This window comes from Papio anubis, chromosome 5, assembly GCF_008728515.1.
Source record: "Papio anubis isolate 15944 chromosome 5, Panubis1.0, whole genome shotgun sequence".
Classification (NCBI taxonomy): domain Eukaryota; kingdom Metazoa; phylum Chordata; class Mammalia; order Primates; family Cercopithecidae; genus Papio; species Papio anubis.
Genome location: NC_044980.1, coordinates 74202265 through 74229233, shown reverse-complemented (window position 1 = coordinate 74229233; position 26969 = coordinate 74202265). Strand labels below are relative to the sequence as shown.

At 39.2% G+C, this 26969-nt stretch overlaps 1 protein-coding gene and 1 long non-coding RNA gene across 5 annotated transcripts in view; one reads left to right on the top strand and one right to left on the bottom strand.

Moving 5' to 3' along the window:
- Positions 1 to 6994: 6994 nt before the first annotated feature.
- ZCCHC9 (zinc finger CCHC-type containing 9) lies at positions 6995 to 18190 on the bottom strand. 3 transcript variants are annotated; one of them, XM_003899880.4, is made up of 6 exons: positions 18088 to 18190; positions 14628 to 15025; positions 11403 to 11553; positions 11085 to 11177; positions 8854 to 8922; positions 6995 to 7588 (listed from the first exon to the last, which is right to left on the bottom strand). In XM_003899880.4, exons 2-6 carry the CDS (start codon positions 15006 to 15008, stop codon positions 7470 to 7472), a joined length of 813 nt encoding a protein of 270 aa, XP_003899929.1. In that variant the 5' UTR covers positions 15009 to 15025; positions 18088 to 18190; the 3' UTR covers positions 6995 to 7469. The 3 variants fall into 3 exon arrangements, with proteins under 3 accessions (XP_003899929.1, XP_003899928.1, XP_009206967.1); XM_003899879.2 differs by having other exon boundaries at positions 18060 to 18176; XM_009208703.4 differs by lacking the exon at positions 18088 to 18190 and adding an exon at positions 17053 to 17348.
- A 3-nt stretch (positions 18191 to 18193) lies between these two features.
- Positions 18194 to 26969, top strand: part of LOC103885215 — a 65241-nt gene continuing 56465 nt past the window's right edge. For both annotated transcript variants that reach the window (XR_001903513.3, XR_001903515.3), the window contains exon 1: positions 18194 to 18471. This is a non-coding gene — a long non-coding RNA (uncharacterized LOC103885215). The remainder of the gene's footprint in view (positions 18472 to 26969) is intronic.

Genomic DNA, 26969 nt, shown 5'->3' with positions numbered 1-26969 from the left:
CTCAGTTATGCTTTTAAGGAGATTGAAAAATAAGTGTATTCCACGTTTTGGGGGTATATTTTCAGTGGTAAGACAAATTGGAGGTTCACCTTCCTGCCTGAAACAAAATTTATGTCCATTTCTCTCTATATATATTCGCATTCACCGCCCTAGTCTAAGACACTATCATTTCTCACTACAATAGCTTCCTAATTTCTCTCTCTGTGTTTACTCTTGTACTCCTACAATTTATTCTCCATATAGCAGCCAGAATATTTTTTTTTTTAAAGGCTTGTCACCAGCATGTCACTTCCTAGCTTAAAACTTTCCAATGAGGAGAGTAGGAAAATCTTTAAATAAAGAAAGTAGGTTCATGGTTGCTTAAGGTAGGGTGGGCGGGGTGTTTGTGAGCACTGGGGATAGAAAGGATGAATGACTGCTAATAGGTATGGGTTTCTTCCTTTTTTTTTTTTTTTTTTCGAGACAGAGTTTTGCTCTCTTTGCCCAGGCTGGAGTGCAATGGCGCCCTCACAGCTTACCGCAACCTCCACCTCCCAGGTTCAAGTGATTCTCCTGTCTCAGCCTCCTGAGTAGCTGGGACTACAGGCATGTGCCACCATGCCCAGCTAATTTTGTATTTTTAGTAGAGATGGGATTTCTCCATGTTGATCAGGCTGGTCTCGAACTCCTGACCTCAGATAATCCGCCCGCCTCAGCCTCCCAAAGTGCTGGGATTACAGGCATGAGTCACTGTGCCCAGCTTGGTATGGGTTTCTTTTGAAAGTGAGGAAGATGCTCTAAAATTGATTGTGGTTATGGTTGCTTAGCTCTGTGAATATACTAAAACCATTGAATTATACACTTTAAATAGTCAATTATATGATATGTGAATTATATCATGATACAGTTGTTATTTGAGAAACAACAACAGCTTTCCAACAGGGAGAAGCACGTCCAGAATAGTGAACTAGGAACCTCTTTCATAATAGTAACAAAAACATTAGCAAAAATTATCAAAATAAGCTTTTTCAGAACTCTGGAAGTGAACCAAAGGCTTACAACAATACAAGGATTGTTTATTCAAGAAAAGCGGCTGAATCTCAGTAAAAACATGAGTTTTGTAGCATTTCAACTTGCCCTATTCCCACTTTCTTCTCTAGCAGGTCCGAAGTAGTTTTGAAAATCAGCAACCTCATAATTACAGTTGCTGTGAAAAATAGCAGCCCAGTAGCCACTGGGTGGGGTGGGGGTGGGAGTGGGGAAATTGGAGCTCTCCCCCAAAAAACATCCCCAGAAAACGATCACTGTTTTTCCTGCTTGGCAGCTCTCTGGAAAAGCCTCTTTCTAAAGCTTGTCTTTGATTTAGCACTTATTTAGTGCAAACAGCCCCATCTCCACAGTGTTGTAGAAAACAGTCAGCAGCAATTGTTTAACATCATAGCTGCCTTATGCATTGACACCAGTTGAGGCAAACAAGAAGTTAGGTAAAGAAAGGAAAATAAGGAGAATCATGACCCCTATGTTCATGGATCAGGAAACTTAATGTTGTTAAGATGGCCATATTCCCCAAATTCATCTACAGACTCAACACAATCCCTATCAAAATTGCAGCTGGCTTTTCTGCAGAAATTGATGAACTAACACTCACTGTGAGATTCATATGGAAATGTAAGGGAAAATAGAGAAGAGAAAAAAAACTTGAAAAGTTTGAGGACTTACACTTTCTGATTTCAAAACTTAGTACAAAGCTATAGTAATCAAAACAGTGTAGTACTGGCATAAGGATATACATAAGGATCATTGGAATAGAACTGAGAGTCCAAAAATACACTATTATATTTGTGGTCAATTGATTTCAAAAAGGAAACCAAAACAATTTAATGGAGAAAGAATACTCTAAAATTTTCAGCAAACAGTGCTGAGAAAATTGGATATCCACTTGCAAAACATGATGTTGGATTCCCTACCTCCAGTCATATACAAAAAAGTAATTAAAATTGAATTATGGGCCAGGCATAGTGGTTCACACCTGTAATCCCAGCACTTTGGGAGGCTGAGGGGGGCAGATCACCTGAGGTCAGGAGTTCTAGACTAGCCTGGCCAACATGGTGAAACCCTGTCTCTACTAAAAATACAAAAGTTAGCCAGGTGTGGTGCAGCATGCCTGTAGTCCCAGCTACTTGGGAGGCTGAGGTGGTGAGAGAATGGCTTGAACCTGGGAGATGGAGGTTGCAGTGAGCCAAGGTTGCGCCACTGCACTCCAGCCTGGGCTACAGACTCTGTCTCAAAAAAAATTAAAAAAAAGTGAACCTAAGTATAAGAACTAAAAATATAAAACTCAGAAGAAAACCAGACCTTGGTGATATGGTTTGCCTCTATGTCCCCACCTCTCTCATGTCAAATTGTGCTTCCTAGTGTTGAAGGAAGGGCCTGATGGGAGGTGATTGAATCGTCGGGGCAGACTTCCCCCTTGTTGTTCTCATGACAGAGTTCTCATAAAATCTGGTTGTTTGAAAGTATATAGCACCTCCCCCTTCGCTCTGTCTCTCCTGCTCCACCATGTAAAGATTATGCCTGCTTCCCATTCACCTTCTGCCATGATTGTAAGTTTCCTGAGGCCTCTCAGCCATGTTTCCTGTACAGCCTGTGGAACTGTGAGTCAATTAAACCTCTTTTGTTTTTTTTGAGATGGAGTCTCGCTTTCTTGCCCAGGGTGGTGTGCAGTGGCACGATCTTGGCTCACTGCAGCCTCTGCTTCCTGGGTTCCAGTGATTCTCCTACCTCAGCCTCCTAAGTAGCTGGGATTACATGTGCCCACCACTGTGCCTGGCCAATTTTTGTATTTTTAGTAGAGTTGGGGTTTCACCATGTTGGCGAGGCTGGTCTTGAACTCCTGACATCAGGTTATCCGCCCACCTTAGCCTCCCAAAGTGCTGGGATTATAGGCGTGAGCCACTGCACCTGGCCTAACCCTCTTTTCTTTATAAATTACCCAGCCTCGGGTAGTTCTTTATAGCAGTGTGGGAACGGACTGATACACTTGGGTTAGGCAGTGGTTTCGTAGATGTGACATCAAAGATAACACCAAAAACACAAGGATGAAAAGAAAAATCAGATAAGATGAACTCCATCAAAATTAAAAATTTTTGTGCCTCAAAGCACACCATCAAGAAAGTAAAATGACAAACCACAGAATGAGAGAAAACATTTGCAAATCATAAACCTGATAAGGAATTTGTATACAGAATAAATAAAGCCCTTTCAACTCTGCAATAAGTAACAACCCAATTAAAAAATACAGGAAAAGTATTTGAATGGACATTTCTGCAGAGATCACATAACAAATGGCCAATAAGCACATGAAAAGGTGTTCTACATCATTAATCATTAGGGGATGCAAATCAAAACCACAATGAGACTCCACTTTACACTCACTGGGATGACGAAAATAAAAAGGAGAAACAAAATCAAATGTTGCCAAGGATGTGGAGAATTGAAACCCTCATACATTGCTGGTTGGATTATCGAATGGTATAGTCACTTTGAAAAATAGTCTAGATATATTCTCCTAGGTATATATCCAAGAGAAATGAAAACATGTCCTCACAAGATTATACACAAATGTTTACAGTAGCATTGTTAATAATAACCAAAAAGTGGAAAACACTCAAATGCCCGTCAACTGATGAATAAAATGTGGAACATCTAGACAATGGATTATTATGGATGAATCTTGAAAACATCATGTTAACTAAAGGAAGTCAATCACAACCACATATTGTATGATTCCATTTACATAAAGTGTCCAGAACAGGCAACTCTACAGAGACAGAAAGTAAATCAGTAGATGCCAGTAGCTGGGGGAAGGAAGGGATAGGGAGCGACTGCTTATGGGTATTGGGTGTCGATGGGGTGATAAACTGTCCTGGAATTAATGGTGATGGTTGTATAACTCTGACTAGATTAAAAGTCAGTTGTATACTTTAGAAGTGTGAATTTTATCCTATGTGAATTATATCTCAATAAAGCTGTTAGGGGAAGAAAACCAAAACTTTCCAATGGCTTCCTAAATTTTCCAATGTGATCTTGCCCCCACCTCCTCTCTGACCTCGTCAAATGTATTGTTAAATACATATTATGGGTCTACTATGTGCTAAGTGCTTTTTAGGCATTTGGGGTATGTCAGTGAACAGACAAGAATCCCCCCCCATGGAGATTAGTTTCTAGCAGACAGATGGGACATAAATGACACATATAATAAATAAGTTAATATGGTAGAAGGTGATAAGGGACACAGAAAAACATAAAGCAAAGTAAGGGGAATCAGGAGTGCCAGTGTTAGGATGAGATACAGATTCTATTTTAAATAGGGTGGTCAGAATAGCCCTGATGCAGCCCTTCTCTAGGCTTCAGCTACACTCCTTTCTGTCCTTCAGATATGGCAAACTCATTCTCTCTTTAGGGGTTTTGGCTAACTCATGACTGGTTCCTTTGTGTCATTCAGATTTCAGCTTTAAAAGGTCCACAGAGGCCTTCCCTTGATTATCCAGTCTAAGGTAGCTACCCAGTCACTTGCATCATCTCTCTGTTGATTTCTTTTATATCACTTATTCATTGAATTAACTCATTCAACAAATGCAAATGCTTGCCACATTCTAAGCATTTCTAGGGATATAGCAATGAACAAGAATCAAAATTCCTGCCCTTATGTAACCTATAATCTGGTAGAGAGGAAACAAATAAAGCTATAGTGTTAGGTATTGGGATGAGGAAGGAAGGAGCTGCTCCTTCCTATAAGGATGGTCATAGAAAGACTCAAGCTGGTCATAGCAGATGCCTGGAGGAAATAAGAGGGTGTCTCTATGGGGACTGGAGGAAATGTCAAGGAAAGAGCAACTTGAGATTCAGGCCTCATGGCTTGGAATGTAATTGTAGTGAAAAAAGAGACAAAAAGGTAAACTCATTTTTTTTTTTTTTTCCCGAGGGGAAAGTGAGACTGTTTAAAGCCATATTGAATTTGAGGTATCAGTGGAGCATCCCAGTAGGAACATCCAGCAGGCAGGTGGAAAGACAGGACTGAAACCTGGGATTTTAGGGCTAGCTGGAGATTTAGGAGTCATTTCTGTAAAAGTGAAAGATAAGTTTGTAAGAAGAGATGAAATTTACAAAAGACTGAAGGAGTGCTAAAGACTAAGGGATTCAGCTGGGTGTAGTGGCTCATGCCTATTGTAATCCCAGCAACTCAGGAGGCTGAGATGGGAGGATCGCTGGAGCCCAGGTGTTTGAGGCTTCAGTGAGCTATGATTGCATCACTGCACTCCAGCCTGGGTGACAGGGTAAGACCCCATCTAAAAATTTTTTTAAAGTCTTAGGGGATTCAAAAAATATTTTAGGATTGTAATCGAACATTTCTTGCTGGTATTTTTCCTAAGTCTCCTGTCCATTATTCAGCCCCATTATAATGCATGTGGCCTTGTCTGTCTTGTTGACTGCCACAATTTCAAGTGCATAAGAGTAACAGGAACATAGTAGTGCTTGGGAAACATACAAGATGAATGAATACATTGTTTGCCTTCCTCTTTAGGCATTTTTAGCTATGAAAATAACCAATGTCTATAGTTCCTTTTAAGAAACACTCAGCATCTCTCAGAATATCTACCTCTGGCGCATTCCTTTCAGGGTCTGTACACGTGTTTAATGCTACATTCAGTACCTGCAATTTATTTCTAATGACTTCACTGCCTACTATTTATAGATCATTAAAATATAAGCAAAGTAGGCTGGGCACAGTGGCTCATGCCTGTAATCCCAGCACTTTGGGAGGCCGAGGCAAGCAGATCATGAGGTCAAGAGTTTCAGACCAGCCTGGCCAACATGGTGAAACCCCATATGTACTAAAAATTAGCCCAGCGTGGTGGTGCATGCCTGTAATCCCAGCTACTCAGTAGGCTGAGGCAGGAGAATCGCTTGAACCCAGGAGGCAGAGGTTACAGTGAGCCAAGATCGCACCACTGCACTCTAGCCTAGGTGACGAGCGAGACTCCATCTCAAAAAAAAAAAAAAAAAATTATACACACACAAAGTAATCCAAGAAAGACAAAATGGATACCAACATCTTTGCACTGAAGACTACAAAAAGCAGTAGACCTAACTTTCAGCTGACAGGCTGCAGACTCTACAAAGCCTTCTGCTCCTGATGGGACAGGTGAAATAAATCTGGGTGTGTTCAGACGAGATGACTAAGGCAGCATTACTGTCCTTTTCCAGCTGCATGGCTTGTGCAATTCCTTCTAAATGGCACTCATTTCCTTAAGCTCTGGGATGCTGAGCAGTATTCTGTCATCATGTTTTCCTCTCACACTGAAATAAAAGAAGAGCTCCTATTAAGACTAGAACTGTAGAGTTGTGCAGATATGAAAACAGAGAAAAGTGTTTCTTTTCTTATTTGGTAAATATTTTGCTTTTGAGGCATCAGTAACTAATCACAGCTGTTTCCTTTAGTTACAAATGGATTCAATCAGGTAAAATTTGAAATGAAACACAAAACCACTAGAGTCATTCCATTATACAGTACAATGGCAGTGTTAAGCCTTGTGAAATATATGTATTAAGTATGCATGAATTCATCAAATCAAACAAAGAAGCTAATGGGTCTCTGATTAGTGTTCTAACTCTATTATGGTGATATTTCCCTCTCACTCTGACTCATCTAAAACATGTGAACAAAATGCTATTAAGTTTATTATACAATCTGTTATGTGCCGTCATTCTGGTTAAGTAACGAAAACTGATTTTTGGCTAGAATTTCTCTTGAAAATCAAGGGCAAAAAAGACCTGCTGTTAAATTGACGTATTTCAATTTTAACTTTAGTAACTTGTAATCCTTTATGTCAAAACTAAAACAAAAACCAAATCCCTGTTTATTCTCATCTAGGATTCATAAAAAATCTTGTTTCCAAAGGGATTGTTACATGCATATTAACGAACAATGGCTATTTCAATCAAGAATCAAGTATTCAGAAAAACAAGCAATAGAAAATGCATTTTTATTCCATATTTTAAAAACAGACTTTCTAGCAACTTATAAATTTCTATTATAATAATAAATTGATACTTTGAGCCAAGAAAATGATATAACCAAAAATTCATTTGTACCCTTTGTTTACATTTATGCATAATTTTGCTTTTATAAAAGATGATTGTTACAATCAGGTATACAACTACTTGGTTATGTCTAAGTTCTGTCTCTTAAAATATGTTCTTTTAGATAATCCATTTAATCATCTTATTCTTTTCTTCAATTTTCTCCAAACAGTAGTAGAAGTACAATTTGATGGACAGAATAAACAAAATTGTTTTCAACCACACCCAGATCATAGTGATATCTACAGTATAGTCCTGGCTACAAGGGAGCTCAACTCTAACTCGTTAAGTGGGCCTGGTTTAGAAAGTAACGATGAGGTGGTAACTAATGATAGTGCTAGTTGTTATCAAAAATTAACAACTTTAGGTATTTTTGTTTTGGGTTTTTGTGGTTTAGGTGCATCCAAAATTTCTTCATAGTCTGCACTCATTCCCTTTGCCCAGCGACCAACTGTGACCATTCGCTCTGTAAAGGAATAGAAAAATCAGAATATGAGAAAAACAGTAATCAAATGCATCCACTCAAATTGTTACTGGTTTTGGAAAGGAACTCATTTTGACATGAATAATCACAAGGAGGGAAGACTCCATCACTAAAGGAAAGTGAGCAATTCTGTAATTGATTATAACCCTTGATTTCAGAGTACCACAGGCAATTTCTCATCCCAATTAGGGAAATGTAGCAACTACTTTGCAATGCACGAATTGATGAGAAAGCTCTTTCATTCTTTCCCAGAGTTCATCATTACAGAGTCAATGAATTCCAAGAGTCTGTAAACAGCAAGGCTTATGAAGCATCAGTTTTAAATGCATAAGATTCTACCTGTGAAATTATACAACATCTGCTTGTCAGTCTTGTCATTTGGGAAGTGGCAATCCTCCCAGGAGAGAGAATTCAAATTCCACTTCATCATTTCAATCTCACTGCCTACAATGTACTAAAGACTATCTTCTAGACAAGCTTGTAAACAAGAACTCTTGGTTTTCAAATTTAAATGTTAGGGATAGGAAGTAAGAATGAGCAGACTTATTTGTGTAGTGTTGTGACTATGTGAAATAAAAAGAAATGTGCTCTTTCCATAAGAAGCACTGCTGGGCTATCCTACTGTCTTCTTGCCTGCCTTCACACAGGATTATCATCATTCTAGTCCAGGCAAACTAATGTAATAATGATCTCCACTTCCTCAAAAGTCTGTCATAGGTATAGTGAACATCTCTGAAGTTTTTGATGAATAAGGCTGGTATTTCATCAGGAAGAAAATAGCCAGATTCTGTGTGGATAACACATTTTTAATATTTTTGGTAGTTTCTGCAATCAACTCTGAATCTTTTAGGTACATACAAAGCAAAGCATACATGAGGACACTCAATATTAAGACTATGGAAAGTTATTTCATATTTTTTATTATCTCTTAGTGAATTCATATTTTTCTTAAGTAACAGAATTGACTCTATTATATTAAATTCATTAGTTAGCAAATATAAATGCTTATGAATAAGATGTCTTATAAAGTCAGGGTCCCCTAAGGCTTACTGGCCACTTTTTTCCCCACCTATTCAGTTACTCAGTACGATGTGTGTCTGTTGCTGACAGAGATTAAGTGATTGCTACAGTAGGAAAACAGGTCTTAAAATCATTAGCATCCCAATGAGTTATTCATAATAAGTGCAGAATAAAACGCAGAGAAATATTAATCTCACCCCTTCTAAGTAGAGGCCCAGAGATCTCACCTGAATTCTGACTTTCAGGGCAATCTTTCTTTAAATGTTCCACAGAGCCACAAAGTTTGCAGCCGCCACCTATTGAAAGAGCAAAGCCACTGAATACCATCTCATACTTACATGGGGTTTTTAACATCTCAAAGCACTTTCACATCTTACTGGATCCTCACAACCTTGTCAGTTGTAAAGGTAGCTAGACCAGGAACATAGGGAGGTGCCACTATTCCTATTACGAATTCATTCTCCATTCCTTTTAACCTCACAGGGCAGTAAATTGTACCCACCCACTGCTTCTTGCACCTGGCCTTGAGAAGTAGGAAAGAGAAATGAGTTATGATGGAAGGCACTTGTTCAAGAGCTATTGCACAGAAGCCTGGATCTTAATGCTTAGACAGTCAAGAGTCTGTGAACCCTTGGACCTGTATATAAAAGTTGTAAGCAGATGCTCTTTCCTGAATAGCATGTCAGATTCTCCGTCAATGGCCCCAAAACAGATTAGAAACTACTATTCTACTGTACAGATCAGATGGGGGTAAGCATTTACAAAAGAAATAAAGTTAATTTTTGTTTCAGTGCCTTCCATTGGCCAGGCACCCTAACCCTTTAAAAATGCCCATCTGCCTACTTTAAACATTTCAGAATTGTGAATCACAACACACGTGCTTTCTAAAATAAGTCTTTCACTTAATGATCAAACACTGTTGCTTAATGGTCAAGCATTATCTTGATCATGCTCGAAATGTTAAGTGACTTAGAAAAATGACCTAATCAGATACAAAGATACAAATCTGGCTGAATTTTCTTTTTTCCCCAAATCTTGACTTTATTTTCAATATAAAAAATGCAAATTTGGAAACCCACCCTACTTTTCCCCCAGCATAATGCTTTACCTCTTAAAAACAAAGTACTAATTCTATATACATCAAATGTACCATACAAAAATGTATCCAATGTGTCTATTGCTACCAAAGTGTTCTAAATTAAAACAAGTCACAGAAAGCCCCTTATTGTAAACAAAAGATTACAAGTTATAAAATCAAAGTACACACAGGCTAATCTGGCCATATTTTCACATCTATGGGATCTACTCTCCTTGCTGCATTAATTCTTTTTTTTTTTTTTTTTACATCTAGTCACTTTGGTAGACCAGTGAAAGCCATTTTTGCTCACTCGTCATGTTAACTACCCATTTTTATAAGCTCAAAACTGAAATGCACCTGAGCATTTTTCAGGCCCTGGCCTCTTTATATGCCATAGTGAAAAAGAAGCACTTGAATAATACACTTTAATCTTTTTAAAAACTCTTTAGGCAAATACCATAATTCATCAACTCTAAGACACCGTTGATTATAAGATGTATCATTATTGCACATACCTCTCAAAGAAAAACAGCTGTCAATTATGTGGGACCCACCAATGGTAAGATACATTCTGATTTCCAAGAGATTAAAATTGAAAAACTGTGCATCTTAGAATCAATAAAATATAGTTTTATCAGCTCCATTCTATAGCTGAGGAAACTGAGATCAAGTTTGCTAAGTCGGCCAAAGCCCCTGAGCTAGTGAGTGGCAGTGCTGGCACTATAACCCAAGTCTGACCAACTCCAAAAGCTACGCTTTTCACTGGACTTCTCCAGGGGGACACCCAGGACACGACACAAGAAATGTCTAGAGCCTGATGGCACCAGCCATCACATCAACAGATAACAGCCTCCTCCTTAAAGCTTTAGACTGCATAGACTTTACTGTGTGAACCTTAATTACCCAAGTTAAAGAGAAAAAAGCTACATAATCCCATGCCAGACAAATAACTAAGAAAAAAAATTCAGAAGCAAACATTACTACAGTATTGAATCATGTGTACCCACCCTTCCACCAAAATGGTGTGCTGGCTGAGGCTGAATATATAATACGATTTTAAAAACCTCATATTAGCTTGAGATATACATAATCCCTCTGCTTCTGTTATGTCTAAAAGTAGAAATGTATAATAGTCTCACAAATGATGAAGCAAGCACAGTTGGAAATACACACCTTAGTTTTTTCTGATTTGTTTTATTAACATATGAAGACAAACTGCACAAAAAGCCCAGTACATATAATAGCACTTGATAAAAATAATGTAATTCTCAAAGTTTTGCAATTTATTCAAGAATTTATTCAAGAACTGATTGAGTGTAAACTAAATCACAACTGCACGATAACTCACCATTTCTGCTATATGAGGGTAACAGTACTTACCATCAGCATAGAGGCCTTTGGGATTATCCGGACAAGATCTAGACAAGTGCCCCATTTCTCCACAAACAAAACATTTTGCAAAAGGAAATTCGCCTGTAAAAATCAACAGTTCCTATTCAGTTGACAATACATATGGCAAGTCATAAAATTCACATTAACACTGAATAAAAAATATTTTTACATAACTTAAAATTTAATCTCATATGATTTCCAAATACTAAGTGGCACACTCTTAACAAATTGTGTTAAAAATATACCCAGGGTGCTATTGATTGGCTTTCCCCATGAACAAAGCAAAACACTGAAAGAAACACATACCAAGAGCTGGGTCTACTTTAGCCTTACACTTGGTTATTTCGTGCTCTGTGGACCCACACCTGTAACATATCCCAGTGCCCATGTCTTGATTTTCAAGGGCGGCAGGGCAATCTGCAATTCCATGACCGGGTTTTCTACAATGGAAACACACCTGGGAAAACAAAATGTGGGTTGGATACTGCAAAACTATACCAGTGACTTTATTAATTCTTGTTATCAAAAACATATTTAAAACATTTCTCATCTTATTTAGCTCTTTTTCTGAAATCTCAATATTTTATTTGTAGAAAAAAGGTTTCATACATTCCTAAACAATGAGATGTCCTTTCCATCAGAGGGTTTCATTGCTTCTGAAAACCTCAATCGATAAATCTATCAATCTCAGGAACAATGTTATATATGTGGCTTTGTAGAAGGCAATTGCTTAAATGAATTGAGCAAATATGGACTATTCATTTTATAACTGGAATGTCTGCAGTAGAAAAATGGCGTTTTCTATAGGAAATGGGCAGTGGCTATAAAAATTATCACTCAAAATTTGTATTTGTGTATAATTATGTACTCAAAATTTTTTAAAAATTAATATATTTTTTTAAGTTCACATAATTGAATGAATTTGGGTCAAATGTTTCCATTCAAGTTACGATTCAAACCATAAGATATATTTCATAGCAAAAAGTATATCCTTGTTTTTGTACCCTAAATACACTTTTTTTTTTTTTTTAAGATGGAATCTCGCTGTCAGCAGGCTGGAGTGCAGTGGCATGATCTTGGCTCACTGCAACCTCTGCCTCCTGGGTTCAAATTATTCTCCTGCCTCAGCCTCCCTAGTAGCTGGGATTACAAGCACGAGCCACAACGCCCAGATAATTCTAGTATTCTTAGTAGAGACAGGGTTTCACCATGTTGGCCAGGATGGTCTCAATCTCCTGACCTGGTGATCCACCTGCCTCAGCCTCCCAAAAGTGCTCATATTACAGGTGTGAGCCACCACGCCTGGCCATACACATTCTTTAATATTCAGAAATAGGTTTCATTTTTAGAATATATGCACAATACATTTTAAAGGAATAATTTACTCTGAGATGAATTATTTGGCTCCAACATAAAACTGAGTAATAGTTATTTACAGAAATTTGAAGAATTTTTTTGCTGCAATAAATGAGAACATCAACCATAATCAAAGATGGCAGATATTTAAACTATTTTATTTAAGCTGGAAAAAGATATATATATTTCTTGGATAATAAATATTCATTTAATTATGTTTTTCAAAATAAGCACAGGTTTTTTTAAAAAGCAAATTCAACCGGTAAAATAAAACATTTATTTTGCAACTCTGTCCTTTTTTTCCTACTTAATAAAATACTGAAAAAGAATGAGTCCCTTTAAATTCTTCAGTAACTTGTACATTTAGAATGAGCTGGTCCAAAAAAAAAGAAGCTGCATTTATTATACAAATGCAGGAAAAGCTACTGCTAAAACCTGCATCACCACCATAGGAAGTCTTGGCTTCTTGGTGAAGTCAAAGTGGTCTCTATTAAGCTGAGACTACTGCCTTAGTTCACAGCCTTCTCCTTTAAAACCTAATCATCACTTATTACAACATTTTTGAATGGTCCTTAAGTTCAATGTAGATGGGATTGTGAAGCGCTGATTGTAAATTTCAATAGCATAATCAGTTTATTAGCATTTAAGGACTGATGCTTAGTATAAGGTATTAAAAAAAATAGCAAGGAAGTAAATTAACAACAGGTCACAACAAGCCATATACTATTTATATAGCACTCCCCTTTTTAAAAAACAATATCCTTCCCCACTTAATTACAAACATAATGCTTAAGAGATCATAACAGTAAATGTTTTCAAATGGTATGCAATTCACCATACTACCTATGTCAACTAAACTGACTTAAAATATTTAAAAATAGTTAACTTAGACAAAACTCTATCCTGATACCAATAGAAATGTTATCCTTCCTATCCAAATTTATCCATAAGGAATGTTTCATCAGTATTATCTCTAAATAATTATCTTTAAATAGAACAATGCATAGACTAATCTTGCAAACAGCCAAAAGACACATTTATAGAGGCTGTTAACATTTCAAGCCTGCATTGGTGCAAACAGTGCTCTACATATAGTAATACTAATAAAAAATAAAAGTATAACTAGCAACAAGTCTTCATTCTTATGAAGTGGCGTGCTAGGAGACTTGGGAAACTCACTTAGAGAAGGGAAATAATTATAGTGAGTATTTCATCCCCTTTGCCTGACATACTTTAAAATCTAGGGCTAGGCATTACAGAAAGAAACCTGCTGCCCCCAGCATTCCTCTGAATGTAATATGGGGGAGGGAGGAAGCAATGACTAGGGAGTGTCAAGGACTTAATTCTGCTATTACTCTGCTCTAACTAGTGTGACTCCTATGTACCTCTTTCCTGTGCTTCAGTATTTCATAGATAAAGAATATCCTTTCCAAGTAATAGGGACCCACACACATTTAATCTGTTGTACTTTATCTTCTTCATAATTTTGGCATTTTCTCAATGCTAATTTGAAAAAGGGGCTATTGGAAGGTGAGGATAGGTTTTGGGTTTTTTGGAAGACAAACTCTCGTTTTGTCACCCAGACTGAAATGCAGCGGTTGAGCACATGGTTCACTGTAGCCTTGACCTCCCAGGCTCAATCCTCCTGCTTCAGCTGGCAGTAGTAGCTGGGATCACAGGTGTATACCACCACACCTGGCTAATTTTTTTTTTTTTTTTTTTGGTAGAGATGGGGTCTCCCTATGTTGCCCTGGCTGGTCTTTAACTCCTGGGCTCAAGTGATCCTCCTGCCTCAGCCTCCCACAGTGCTGGGATCACGGGCATGGGCTACCACATCTGGTCTATAACATAGGTTTTGAAGTCAGGCTGGGTTTGAATTTCACCTCTGCTACTAGCTAAGTGGCTTTCACAAGTTATTTAATCTGTCTGCACTTCAGTGTTTGCCATCCATAATATGGGAATAATGCCATCACCTTTGCTGTGTTGTTGTGATAATTAACCAGTACATCATGTGCCTAGCATATATGTGCTAAAAAAGTACTAGTCCTTAAAATGATGCTCTATGAATCTGGGACATAATGGTAACCAGACCCTGCTAAGATATATATGTACGTGAGTATAAGAATAGTTTCCAGCTAAATAAAGTAAATAACATGGTAGAAGCGATGCTCTCACCATTGCATTTTTCTTTGCCGCTTGTCTTTTTAATCTTCTTCCTTCCCGTCGGCTGTCTTTCTTTAAAGCAACTGCAATTTCTTCCCTTACTTCCTCACTGTCTGTTGCTACAATTTGCCCATTGTGAACCATCTGTGAATTCTGTCTTAGGTATTCCATGAATCCATTCACATCTTCATTTAAGTACTCCTTTTTCTTTTTCTTTTTATGTTTTGCTTGGGATGCATCATTTTTGAGGGATAGCCTATTGGCTTCAAGTTGTTTATGCTTTGGTAGGTTTTGGCTTGTTCCCTCAAAGGATCCCTTCTTCATGTCCTCCCATGATGTTGCAGGCAAGGGTCTCTTGTTACATGTGGTACTAACTCGGGCCCACCTGGTCATAATTTCATCAGAGGTACCTTATCAATTTTTAAGACAAGCATGGGTGGTTAGACATCAACAACAAAAACAGCAAAACTAAAGAGACATGCTATATCGCTATATCTCACATATGCCCGTACGTTAAACTTTTAATTACTAAAACGCTTTTTACTTCAGTTAGATATCTATATACATATTTAATGCTGTAATATGCTGCATAGACATGCTTCTAATATAAATCTACCACTTACCAGAAAAGCTGCCACACCAGTTAAAAAAGTTGTGCTTAAAATTGAAAAATTAAGAAATCAAATTGTTTCATAAAATATAAATCAGATAGTAATACAATGAATGCAATTATTCCTTCCACATTCTGCAGTTTTCCTGTTTATTTTCCTCAAGTCCCACAGCTACTTTCTCCCAATCGTCTTGCTTAGTCTGCCATTTCAATGCAACAGTTTGCATAGCAAATTACTAAGTATACAGAAATCATGTCCTTTAATATGAGGTTTGTTGAAATTTCCTGACAGAGTTATAAGTAAAACATTAAAAAGTGTTTACTATCACAGGATGATCCCAGGCTTCCTCTCTTACTAATCAAGGTATAAGCGGCTTCCAGCCCAGTGATTTCACATCATCTTCGATTCTATTTAAATTATGATTTGAATCATAAGATACATTTCACACCAAAATCTGTATCTTGTTTTTATACTCTTAATATCTATGCTTTAATGTTCAGAAATACTTTTCATTTTAGAGCACATACATACTTTAAAGAAGTAATTTATCCTAATTATTTGGCTCCAACATAAAACGGAACAAAGTTTTGGTCACTCACATCCTAGTAATTTGGAGGATATTTTTTTTCCTGCAATGAATGAGAACATTCAGCCATAATCAAAGATTCATCAGCTACAGTCACATAGTACATAACATTTAGGTCAATAGCGACTGCACATATGATACTGGTCTCAGATGATTATAATGCAGCTGAAAAATTCCTATTGACTTTGTAGCCCTCATAACTTGCAGTCTAACACATTACTCATGTCTGTGGTAATGCTGGTGTAAACAAACCTACTGGGCTGCCAGTCATATACAAGCATAGCGCTTAAAATGATGTACTGACATAATACTAGATAATTATAAGTATTCCAGAAAAAGGCAGTTATCATAGGAATAGACAGCTCCATTCATGTTACTTTCAGTAGGATAAGATGTGGAGGAAGAAAAGAGTGATACTGATGATCCTGACCCGGTGTAGGTATAATGTGTGTGTCTCAGTTTATAATAACAAAAAAAATTTTAACAGGAAAAAGCGATAGAATACTGTAAGGGAACAAAGAAAACATTTTTGTATAGCTATACAACATATTAGCGTTTTAAGCTAAGTGTTATTACAAAAGAGTGGGCTGGGTGCAGTGGCTCACGCCTGTAATCCCAGCACTTTGGGAGGCCAAGAAGGGCGGATCACGAGGCCAGGAAATCGAGACCATCCTGGCACACATGGTGTAACCCCATCTCTACTAAAAATACAAAAATTAGCTGGGTGTGGTGGCGCGCGCTTGTAGCTCCGGCTACAGGCGCGCGCCACCTGGGAGGCTGAGGCAGGAGAATCGCTGGAACCCGGGAGGCGGAGGTTGCAGTGAGCCGAGATTGCGCCACTGCACTCCAGCCTGCGTGACAAGAGCAAAACTCTGTCTCAAAAAAGAGAGACAGAGAGAATAGACTCCGTCTCAAAAAAAAAAAAAAAAAAAAAAGGGTCAAGAAGTTAAAACTAATTTAAAAGTTTATAAAGTTAAAGCACAGTAAGCTAAGGTTATTACTTTAAACATTTTTAAATAAACTTAGACTAAGCATACAGCATTTATAAAGTCTACAGTAGTGTACTGTAATACCCTAAATAATATCCTAGGCCTTCACACTTACATACCACTCACTGACTCACTCATAGGTACCGACAGCCCTGCAAGCTCCATGCGTTAAGTGCCCTATTCAGGTGTACCACGCTTTCTTTCATACCATATTTTTACAGTATCTTTTCTATGTTTAGATACACACTTACCATGCTTTTAGAACTGCCCGCAGTATTCAGTAGTCATACTGTACAGGTCTGCAGTCTAGGAGTAACAGGTTATCCCACATGGCCCAGGTGTGTAGGTTTGTTGTATAAGTACACTATGATATTCACCCAACCACGAAACGGCCCAACCATTTCTCAGAACTATACCAGTTGTTAAGGGAAGCATGGCTGTATTAAGCCACCACCTTTGTTGTTGTTGTTGTTGTCGCTGTTGAGACGGAGTCTCACTCTGTAGCCCAACCTGGAGTGCAGTGGGCCATCTCGGCTCACTGCAACCTCTGCCTCTACGGCTCAAGCGATTGTCTTGCCTCAGCCTCCGATAGCTGGGATTACAGGCGTGTGCCACCACGCCCAGCTAATTTTTTGAATTTTAGTAGAGAAGGGGTTTCACCATGTTGCCCAGGGTGGCCTCGAACTCCTGACCTCAGGAGATCCGCCCGCCTCGACCTCCCAAAGTGTTGGGATTACAGGCGTGAGCTACCGCGCCCGACCTAAGCCATCACCTTTTAAGACCAGCATCCCTCGCAATCCCCCAAGTCTCAGCATCTGGTAAGAGAAAGATCCCTTCCAGAGAAGCTGAAGGGTGGACCCAATGAATTGGTGTAAGAGGCTCCATGCCACTTCACGAGCGCACTCTTCGCTGAAGTTTATGCGACTGTCCCAGTGGGGACCGAAGCTGTTCAAAACGAAGTGGATTATCCTTCCCCCGCGTAAGTGGGAAGGGGGAGGCTCTGGGTTATCAAGAGCATGAAGTAGGAGAGCCGGGCTGCCCACCCGCATGAGGATTCCAGAGCGGCTGGACGCGCAGCCCTCAGCAGCCAGAGCCCAACAGCTGAGGCCGACACCCCTACATAGCCCGAGCAGCCCGCGCTCAGCCAGCTCAGGGATCCAGCGGCTAGGCCTTCTGTCCTCCAAGCTTCCCATACAAGTTCCGCCAGGCCCTCGGGAACGAACAAACACCCTGCAGTATTCATGGCTGAGAACCTCACCTCACTGCGCTGCGGCGCAGCTTCTTACCTCGCACGAATCCCCCAGAGCAGTCGAGTTAGCGAGCCAGGAGAGACCGCCCTCCTGCGGCATTGGAGACCGGAAGCACATAGTGCCCGAGAGCGCGTCACTTCCGGCACCACAGGCGGTCTTTAGGAGCGGCTCGTGGGCGTTAAGATTGAGCTGAGTTAGCGGCGCGGTTAGTGATAGGATGGCGATGCGCAGGGCGCCGACACAAAAAGATGAAGCGTTCAATCCGTGCTGTCTGAACTCACAGTGTAGTAGGCGAGATAGACGGGAGGATCGGTAGGGTGGGAGATGCTGGAGAGGCTTCCGTGAGACTGGATAAGAAAACAAAAATCTGGTGAAATTGGCGGCAAGGAGGGAGTTAAGGACATTCCAGGCAGAGGCAAGGTAAAGGCGCGGTGGGAGTGGGTCACTGTGATAAAAGTCTGAAAAGGACATTTTGGGGCTGTCTTGGGTGAGAGGCAGTGCCTCATGTCCCCTCTTCAGTGCTCGTTGAGCATTAAAATGTTAACACTTGGTAGCCAAACAAATTCTCTTTTTAAGAGGAAAACCCTAGAATCCTAAACGGCTCATTTTCTTTAGCGTGTTTCCAAATGCATACCACCACCAGCTGTGCCTAGTGAAAAAATTGGATTTACCAGGACCACTACTCTCAACAGTTTGCTCAATTCATTTAGCCTTTTGAATATTTGTCTACTTATCTTTATTGGCACCTCCTGCCTCGTCCCATGTTGTACCTGTGGTTCTGCAGCTGCTCTGGGGATTCATTCTGCCCCAGCTCCCTCAGATCCATTTTCCGTGCCGTAGGAACGGAACTTTTGAAAATATAAGTCGTATTACTGCTGTACTGCTTTAAACTCTGCCATCGCTTCCCATTGTTTTTAGGATGAAATTCAAACTCATTGGGAAGTCCCTGCCTACTTCCCTAGCCTCACCTTGCACAATCTCTCCTTTGAGCACCGTGCATAGGATCTTTCTTCAATTTCTCAAATGCCGTGTGTACCTTGCCGTCTCCAGGCCTTTACATTTGCTGTTCTCTTTGTATGGTACTCCTTTCTTCTTCCAGTTACTTTCTACTCACCCTTCAAGGCTTTAAATATTTTATTCTCAAGAAAGTCTTCCAACCCCCTACTACCCCCATACAGGACCAATCCCCTACTGTGTGCTCATGGCAGTCTATGCTTTCTTATGACACTTTTCACATTTGTAATTACATAATAATTGTGTAAGTTTATTGTATCCTCATTGCCTGGTACATCGTTGGTGCTCGCTTCGTATTTGGTTTTTTGTTTTGTTTTTTGCGAAGGAGTTTGGCTCTTGTCGCCCAGGCTGGAGTGCAATGGTGCGATCTCAGCTCACTGCAACCTCTGCCTCCCGGATACAAGCGATTCTTCTGCCTCAGCCTCCCAAGTAGCTGAGATTACAGGTGCCCGCCACCACGCCCGGCTAGTTTTTGCATTTTTAGTAGAGACGGGATATCGCCATGCTAGCCAGGTTGGTCTCAAACTCCTGATCTCAGGTGATCCGCCCGCCTTGGCCTCCCAAAGTACTGGGATTACAAGCGTGAGCCACTGCGCCTGGCCCTCGTATTTATTAAGTAAATGAAGAATAAGTACTTTGCGATGTTTGTTTAAAGCAAGGTAGAAAGTAGCCCAGTTTTCTTTTAGAGAAGGGATTTTAAAGTCAGTGCTGTAGGAATGTTGAGATTTGGTATGGTACATATCACAAATATCCTAGGTCATATGGTGGAGAAAATTTTCAAAGACAATAAACAACAGCACCTTCCAGCTCTTGAAGAGAGGGAACTTCCTAAAAGACATGTGGTAGTGCTTCCCATACTGTAATGATCTCAACCAGCTGGCTTCAGGGTAGTGACATTTCATGAAGAGGTTTTATCTTTTGTAGATGCCAGGTACTTGCACAAAACATACCACTAGAGGGCGCATTTAACTAAAATTTTCTTTTTATTGGTATATTGCATTTTAAACGTAGGTCGTTCATTCTTGGAAGTAAAGGAACAGTCCGATTTCTTTTTGTAGCGGTATGTCCAATAAAGATTTGTAGTTGAGTAAATAGGGCATAGAATAAGTTCTTTGAAATTTGGAGGAAACTATTGCTACTAATAGCTAACTTTACTGAACATTTTATAGGTGTCTGCAGTATGCTTAATGGTTTGCATTCATTACCTAATTAGTCCACTCATTATCCTGTGAGGTTGGTGCTATTATTTCTCCATTTTGCAATGAGGGAAGAAGTTCACAGAGCTGACCTAACTTATTCAAGCTCACACAGCTAATAAGAGGTAGAGCCAGGATTTGAACCAAGATCTCAGTCTAAACCTGTGTGCTCTGCTAATTTGAAATACTGCAGAGGATTGTTTGTCTACTTGATCCACTTTAAAACACTTTACTAAGTTATCCTGACCCATGTTCGATTTTTTTTTTTAAGAACGTATTTTACAGTTCAAGGGATTATGTTTGTATTCAATTTTCCCATCTTATTGAAATACTGTAAATGTATTTTTTATAACAATATTATCAGCAAGGTAAATGTTAAATGAGGAATTCTGGTCTTCTTCCTAATTTTTCTACTGCTGTTTCATTTCCAGTCCTCAAATTGCTGATCTATGTATTATGTTTTATTGCTTCATTCACTGGGAGAGACAGTGGAGTGTGCTTATTCCATATTACCAGGAATTGGAACCACTACCATTAGAATTTTAAATCTTCATTCTTGCACAGATTCTCGCTGGATAATAGGCACTTGGCCAGCCTAGATGAAGTGACCAGTAGGCGATGAGGACTAGAAGTGTCCAAGGCCCAGTCTGGGTGGGCCATCCCTCTAGCTGACTCACATATTAGAGTGAACAGCCTTCAGGCAGCCAATTTACCTATAGAGCAATTTGGAATGGAGAACAGTGGATCTGGAAAGGAAGGCTGGGATGAGATTTTGCCAAATTAGTGTTTTTAAATGTGAAATTACAGTGTTCAAACTTTGTCCATTAGAGCTTAAGCAATGAAGAACCGTGGATAGTGTTTTAGATCATACAGGAGATCCCATAAAATAGATCTGGAAAAGAGGGTTGTGTATGGAAAACTGTACCTAATGCATTCTCTGGACAGTTATTGAATTGTTTATAGTATGCAGAAAAATACAGCAGAAGAGAGAGGGGAAAAATTAATGACCCTGCTGTTGGAAATAAAAATAAGATCCAGACCAGTGACATTCTGACATCTTAAAAACCTGTCAGTGATATTTTTAACTGCTTTAGGATCCTTACAATAAGGCTCAGAGTAATAGAATTGTGAGGGTTTTTTTCTTTATACATAATTTTACAGATGTTCTTTAATGGGTGTGTATTACATTTAGAATCATTATTAAAGAGTTTAATCCATGGAGGTTTTGACACAGCACATGAGAATTTCTAATTATAGATTCATAAAAATACGTACCTTTTAAAACCCTATCCTCTTGTTTTGCAGATCAATAAATTCAGTTTCAGAGAAGTTAAGTGATTGCCATAGAACACAATGCTAGTGACTGAATTTTGTTAACTAACTTGCACGTAGAAATGGCTCTGTGCTTTCATTTGCATTGTTGGTTTTCTCAGTAACAAAGTTACAAGCAATACTGCTTTATTTTAGAAGTGAAAGAAAAACTATTGGAAGTGTGGAGCAGGAGAAACCTATTAGTGGAAGTTGCTTGAGGTCCCTAGGCAGTAAGGAATAGGAATAATATAAAGTTTGTGTTGTCCTCTGAAAAAAACTTGAATTTCTTTCATATTCTTTGCGTAAACATGGCAAAGAATAGCGTTGGAACACTAATCACAGAAATGATGTATCCTTCTGACTCATCTTACCTAGTCTTCTGTTGCATTTCTCAAATTTGAGTTCCTAATCATGTGTTTCAGTGGTTAGGATGTTAAGTGCTTCAAATGAATACTTAAATCTGAATTACAAACAAGTGGCAAGATTTGCAAGCTCTCCTTTATTCTCTGAAATGAGTACTTCTTCCTCCTCATGTCTGAGGAAGTCATACCAGATATGGGCCTTAGACTGTCCATTCCAAGGAACAATGAGAGGTCGTATAGTTACAAATGGAATTCTGTAAAATAGGATAGGTGAGGAAAAAGCCCTTTTTAGTATCTACTATGTGCCAGTACCTTAAGTGCTAGATATATGCAAATGACAGGTCCCTACCCTTAAGCAGCCAAGAGCCTGTGAGAGTAAGACAGATTAAAACCACTAATAAACTGATGTTATAAATAGTGAGGGAATTATGGTGGTATACAGATTGCAGATAAAAGAATTCTTCCTGGGAAGTTTTAGAAAAACTTCACAGTAGGATGTATTGCAGACAACTGGAGAGAGGGATCACGGAGGTGATGAGGAGGAGTCAGTAAAAAATAAATACATGTACTAAATCTAAAATCCTCTCCAATAAGCTGAAATGCTTTTGCAGATAAGACTGACACACACTGACATACACACAAAAAAAGATAAAAATTTATGCTAGTACTTTATAAAAGGTCAAAGTGAACATAGTATTTCATACCGATTTAGTAACTACTATATAAAATAATCTACTAGTAATTCTGGGTGGAAACAGTACGGTAATTAATGATTTCAGATGAACTAATTTAAGAGGACCACATACAAGGAAAAACATAACCTGCCCAAAACTATGGCATAGCAAATAAATGATCTTAGGAAACGAGGTCCCACAGATATTTAAGAAACATTTATGGACCAAGAAAATGCAGAAAGTCATATTTGTATATATTCTGGAAGATGTGAGAGTCCAATGGTGAGCTGTATGAAGATGAATTGGACACAGTTCATACTCCCAGAGGAATCTAGTAAAGAAGACAAACAGGGCCAGGTGTGGTGGCTCACTCCTTTAATCCCAGCACTTTGGGAGGACGAGGCGGGTGGATCACCTGAGGTCAGGAGTTCAAGACCAGCCTGACCAACATGGTGAAACCTCATCTCTAGTAAAAATCCAAAGGAAAAAAAAAATTAGCCAAGCGTGGTGGCGGGCACCTGTAGTCCCAGCTACTCAGGAGGCTGAGGCAGGAGAATCGCTTGAATCTGGGAGGCAGAGGTTGCAGTGAGCTGAGATTGTTCTGTTGCACTCTAGCCTGGGTGACAAGACTGAAACTCTGTCTCAAAAAAAAAAAAGAAAAAGAAAAACAGATTTTAAATTCCTCAAGGAGCAAATGAAGGAGTGGACAGCTTAATATGGAAGTCACCAGCAAGTTTTCAAATAGGAAGATTAGCTACACTGGGTCTGTGTGGCTTTTAGATCTCTAAACGTGTATCTTGGAGAAGGACAGCAAACCAGATAGAAGGGCTTGTTTTTATTTATTTATATATATATAAAATTTTTAAAAATTCTTCTTTTAAATACTAAGAAGGACTTCTAAGACTTAATCCTAAGGTACAGTACTCAATCTACATGTGTTGCCACTTTTCCTGTATTGGCTGTTTGTTTTTAAAACTGAAATTTAGAATGGCGGATTTTAAGCATTGTGGATATGCTTAATGCCACAGAACTGTACACTTAAAATGACTAGTAGTAAATTTTATGTGTATTACCATGATGTAAAAAAAAATTTTTTTAAACTGGTGTTTAACCATTTTATGAGTAGTATTTTCTTGATTCTCTTGAAGCTCAGTTTTACATCTTTCTCCTTTATTTACTACTTAAGTTGCTCTTAAATTTAAGAATCAAGGTGTTAGCTATGTATACTTTCCCTTATCACAAAATCTGCTAACAATTTGAATTTGGAATGTGCAATTTGTGAAACACAGCCTTCTTAAGAATGTGCATGTTTGTTCCATGGGTATATTGCATGATGCTGAGGCTTGGGGTATGATTGATCCCATCACCCAAGTACTGAACATAATACCTAATAGTTTTTCAACCCTTGCTCTCCTCCCTCTAGCAGTCCCCAGCAACTGTTGTTGCCATCTTTATGTCCATGAATACCTAGTGTTCAGCTCCTACTTATAAGCAAGAACATGAGGTATTTGGTTTTCTGTTCCTGTGTTAAGTCACTTAACATAATGGCCTCTAGCTTCATCCATGTTGCTGCAAAAGACATGATTTGATTCTTTTTATGCCTGCATAGTATTCCATGGTGTATATGTGCATATTTACTTTATCCAATCCACTATTCATGGGCCGCTAGGTTGATTTCCATGCCTTTACTATTGTGAATAGTGCTGCAGTGAACCTATGAGTGCATGTGTCTTTATAACGGAACGATTTACATTCCTTTGAGTATATACCCAGTAACAGGACTGCTGGGTCAAGTGGTAGTTCTGAGTTCTTTGAGAAATCTCCAAACTGCCTTCCACAGTGGCTGGTCTAATTTACATTCACACCAACAGTGTTTTAACATTCCTTTTCTCTGCAGCCTCACCAGCATCTGCTGTTTTTTGACTTTTTTTTTTGAGATGGAGTCCGCTTTGTCGCCAGGCTGGAGTGCAGTGGCGCGATCTTGGCTCACTGCAACCTCCGCCTCCTTGGTTCAAGTGATTCTCCTGCCTCAGCCTCCTAAGTAGCTGGGACCATAGGCACGCACCACCACGCCCAGCTCATTTTTGTATTTTCAGTAGAGACAGGGTTTCACGATATTGGCCATCATGGTCACAATGTTGGCCATGATGGTCTCGATCTCTTGACCTCGTAATCTGCCCGCCTCGGCCTCCCAAAGTACTGGGATTACAGGCATGAGCCACCGTGCCCAGCCTGTTGTTTTTTGACTTTTTACTCACCATTCTGACTGGTGGGAGATGGTATCTCATTGTGGTTTTAATTTGCATTTCTCTGCTGATTAGTGATGGTAAGTATTTCTTCATATGTTTGTTGGCCACTTGTATATCTTCTTTTGAGAAGCACCTGTTCATGTCTTTTGCCCGTTTTTTAATGGAGTTGTTTTGTGCTTGTTCAATTGTTTACATTCTTTATAGATTCTGGATATTAGACCTTTGTTGGATGCATAGTTTGTGAATATTTTCTCCCATTCTGTAGGTTGTCTGTTTACTCTGTTGATAGTTTCTTTTGCTGTGCAGAAGCTCTTTAGTTTAATTAGATAGTCCCACTTAAACCAATTTTTGTTTTTGTTACAGTTGTTTTTGAGAAGTTAGCGTACATTCTTTTCCAAGGCCAGTGTCCAGAATGGTGTTTCCTAGATTTTCTTCTAGAATTCTTATACTTTGAGGTCTTACATTTAAATTTTTAATCTATCTATTGTTAATTTTTGAAAGGTACAATCCAGTTTCATTCTTCCACATGTTGCTAGCTAGCCATCCGAACACAATTGAATAGGGAGTCCTTTCCCTATTGCTTTTTTGCTGTTGTAGATTTTCTTGAATATAAGATGGTTGTGCAGCTTTATATCTGGTTTTTCTATTCTATTCCCATTTGTCTCTGTGTCTCTTTTTGTACCAGTACCATGCTGTTTGGGTTACTGTAACCTATTAGGATAGTTTCAAGTCAGGTAATATGATACCTCCAACTTTGTTCCCTTTGCTTAGGATTGTTTTAGCTATTCCTGCTCTTTTTTGGTTCCATGTAAATTTCAGAATAGCTTTTTTCTAGTTGTGTGAAAAATGACATTGGTAGTTTGGTGAGAATAGCATTGAATCTGTAGATTGCTTTGGGCAGTATGGCTACTTTAATGATATTGATTCTTCCAGTCTGAGCATGAAATGTTTTTCCATCTGTTTGTGTCATCTGTGTTTGTAGTTCTCCTTGTAGCAGTCTTTCACCTCCTTGGTTAGAAGTGTTCTTAGGTATCTCTCTCTCCCTCTTTCTGTCTCTCTCTCTCTCTCTTTGTGTGTATGTGTGTGTTGTACATGGGATTGCGTTCTTGAGATGGCTTTCAACTTGAATGTTACTGGAATATAGAAATGCTACTGTTTTCATACATTGATTTTGTATCCTCAAACTTTACTGAAGTTGTTTATCAGTTCTAGGAGCTTTTTGATGACAGCTTTAGGGGTTTTTTTTTTTTTTTTTTTTTTTTTTTAGACAGACTCTCGCTCTGTCACCCAGACTGGAGTGCAGTGGCACAATCTTGGCTCAATGCAACCTCCACCTCCCGGGTTCAGGTTCTCCTGCCTCAGCCTCCTGAGTAGCTGGGATTATAGACATGCACCACCATGCCTGGCTAATTTTTTTTTTTTTTGTATTTTTAGTAGCGATGGGGTTTCACCATGTTGGTCAGGCTGGTCTCGAACTCCTGACATCGTGATCCTCCCACCTTGGTCTCCCAAAGTGCTGGGATTACAGGCGTGAGCCACCACACCCAGCCAGCTTTAGGGTTTTTTAGGTATAGAATCATATCATCCATGAAGACAGATAGTTTCACTTCTTCTTTGCCTATTTGGATGCCTTTTCTTTCTTTCTCTTGCCTGATTGCTCTGGCTAGCACTTCTAGTACTGTGGTGAATATGAGTGGTAAGAGAAGGCATCCTTGTCTTACTCCAGTTCTCAAGGGAAATGCTTCCAGTTTTTGCTTGTTCAGTATGATGTTAGCTATGGGTTTGTCATAGATGGCTCTTATTATTTGGAGTATGTTCCTTTTGAGAGAGGAGGCGGTTAGGGGTTGGCTAGGCAATTAGGGAAGGTCTTTGGAGAAGAACAACACTTTTGGGACCACAGCTGCACTGCCCCTGTTATGTAGCAAGCACGTGGAAATGTGGTGAAGAGCTTCCTCTTACACCAGGATGTTTGCCCAAGAAGGGAGTGTCCCAACTTAGGCGCAGGTGCAGTAAATAAACGTAACGTCCTTAACTTGACCCAGCTCATTATATATACATAGTTAACATGACATCTGCATGGTAGTTTCACCCCCCCTCTGCCAAGTGGGCTTT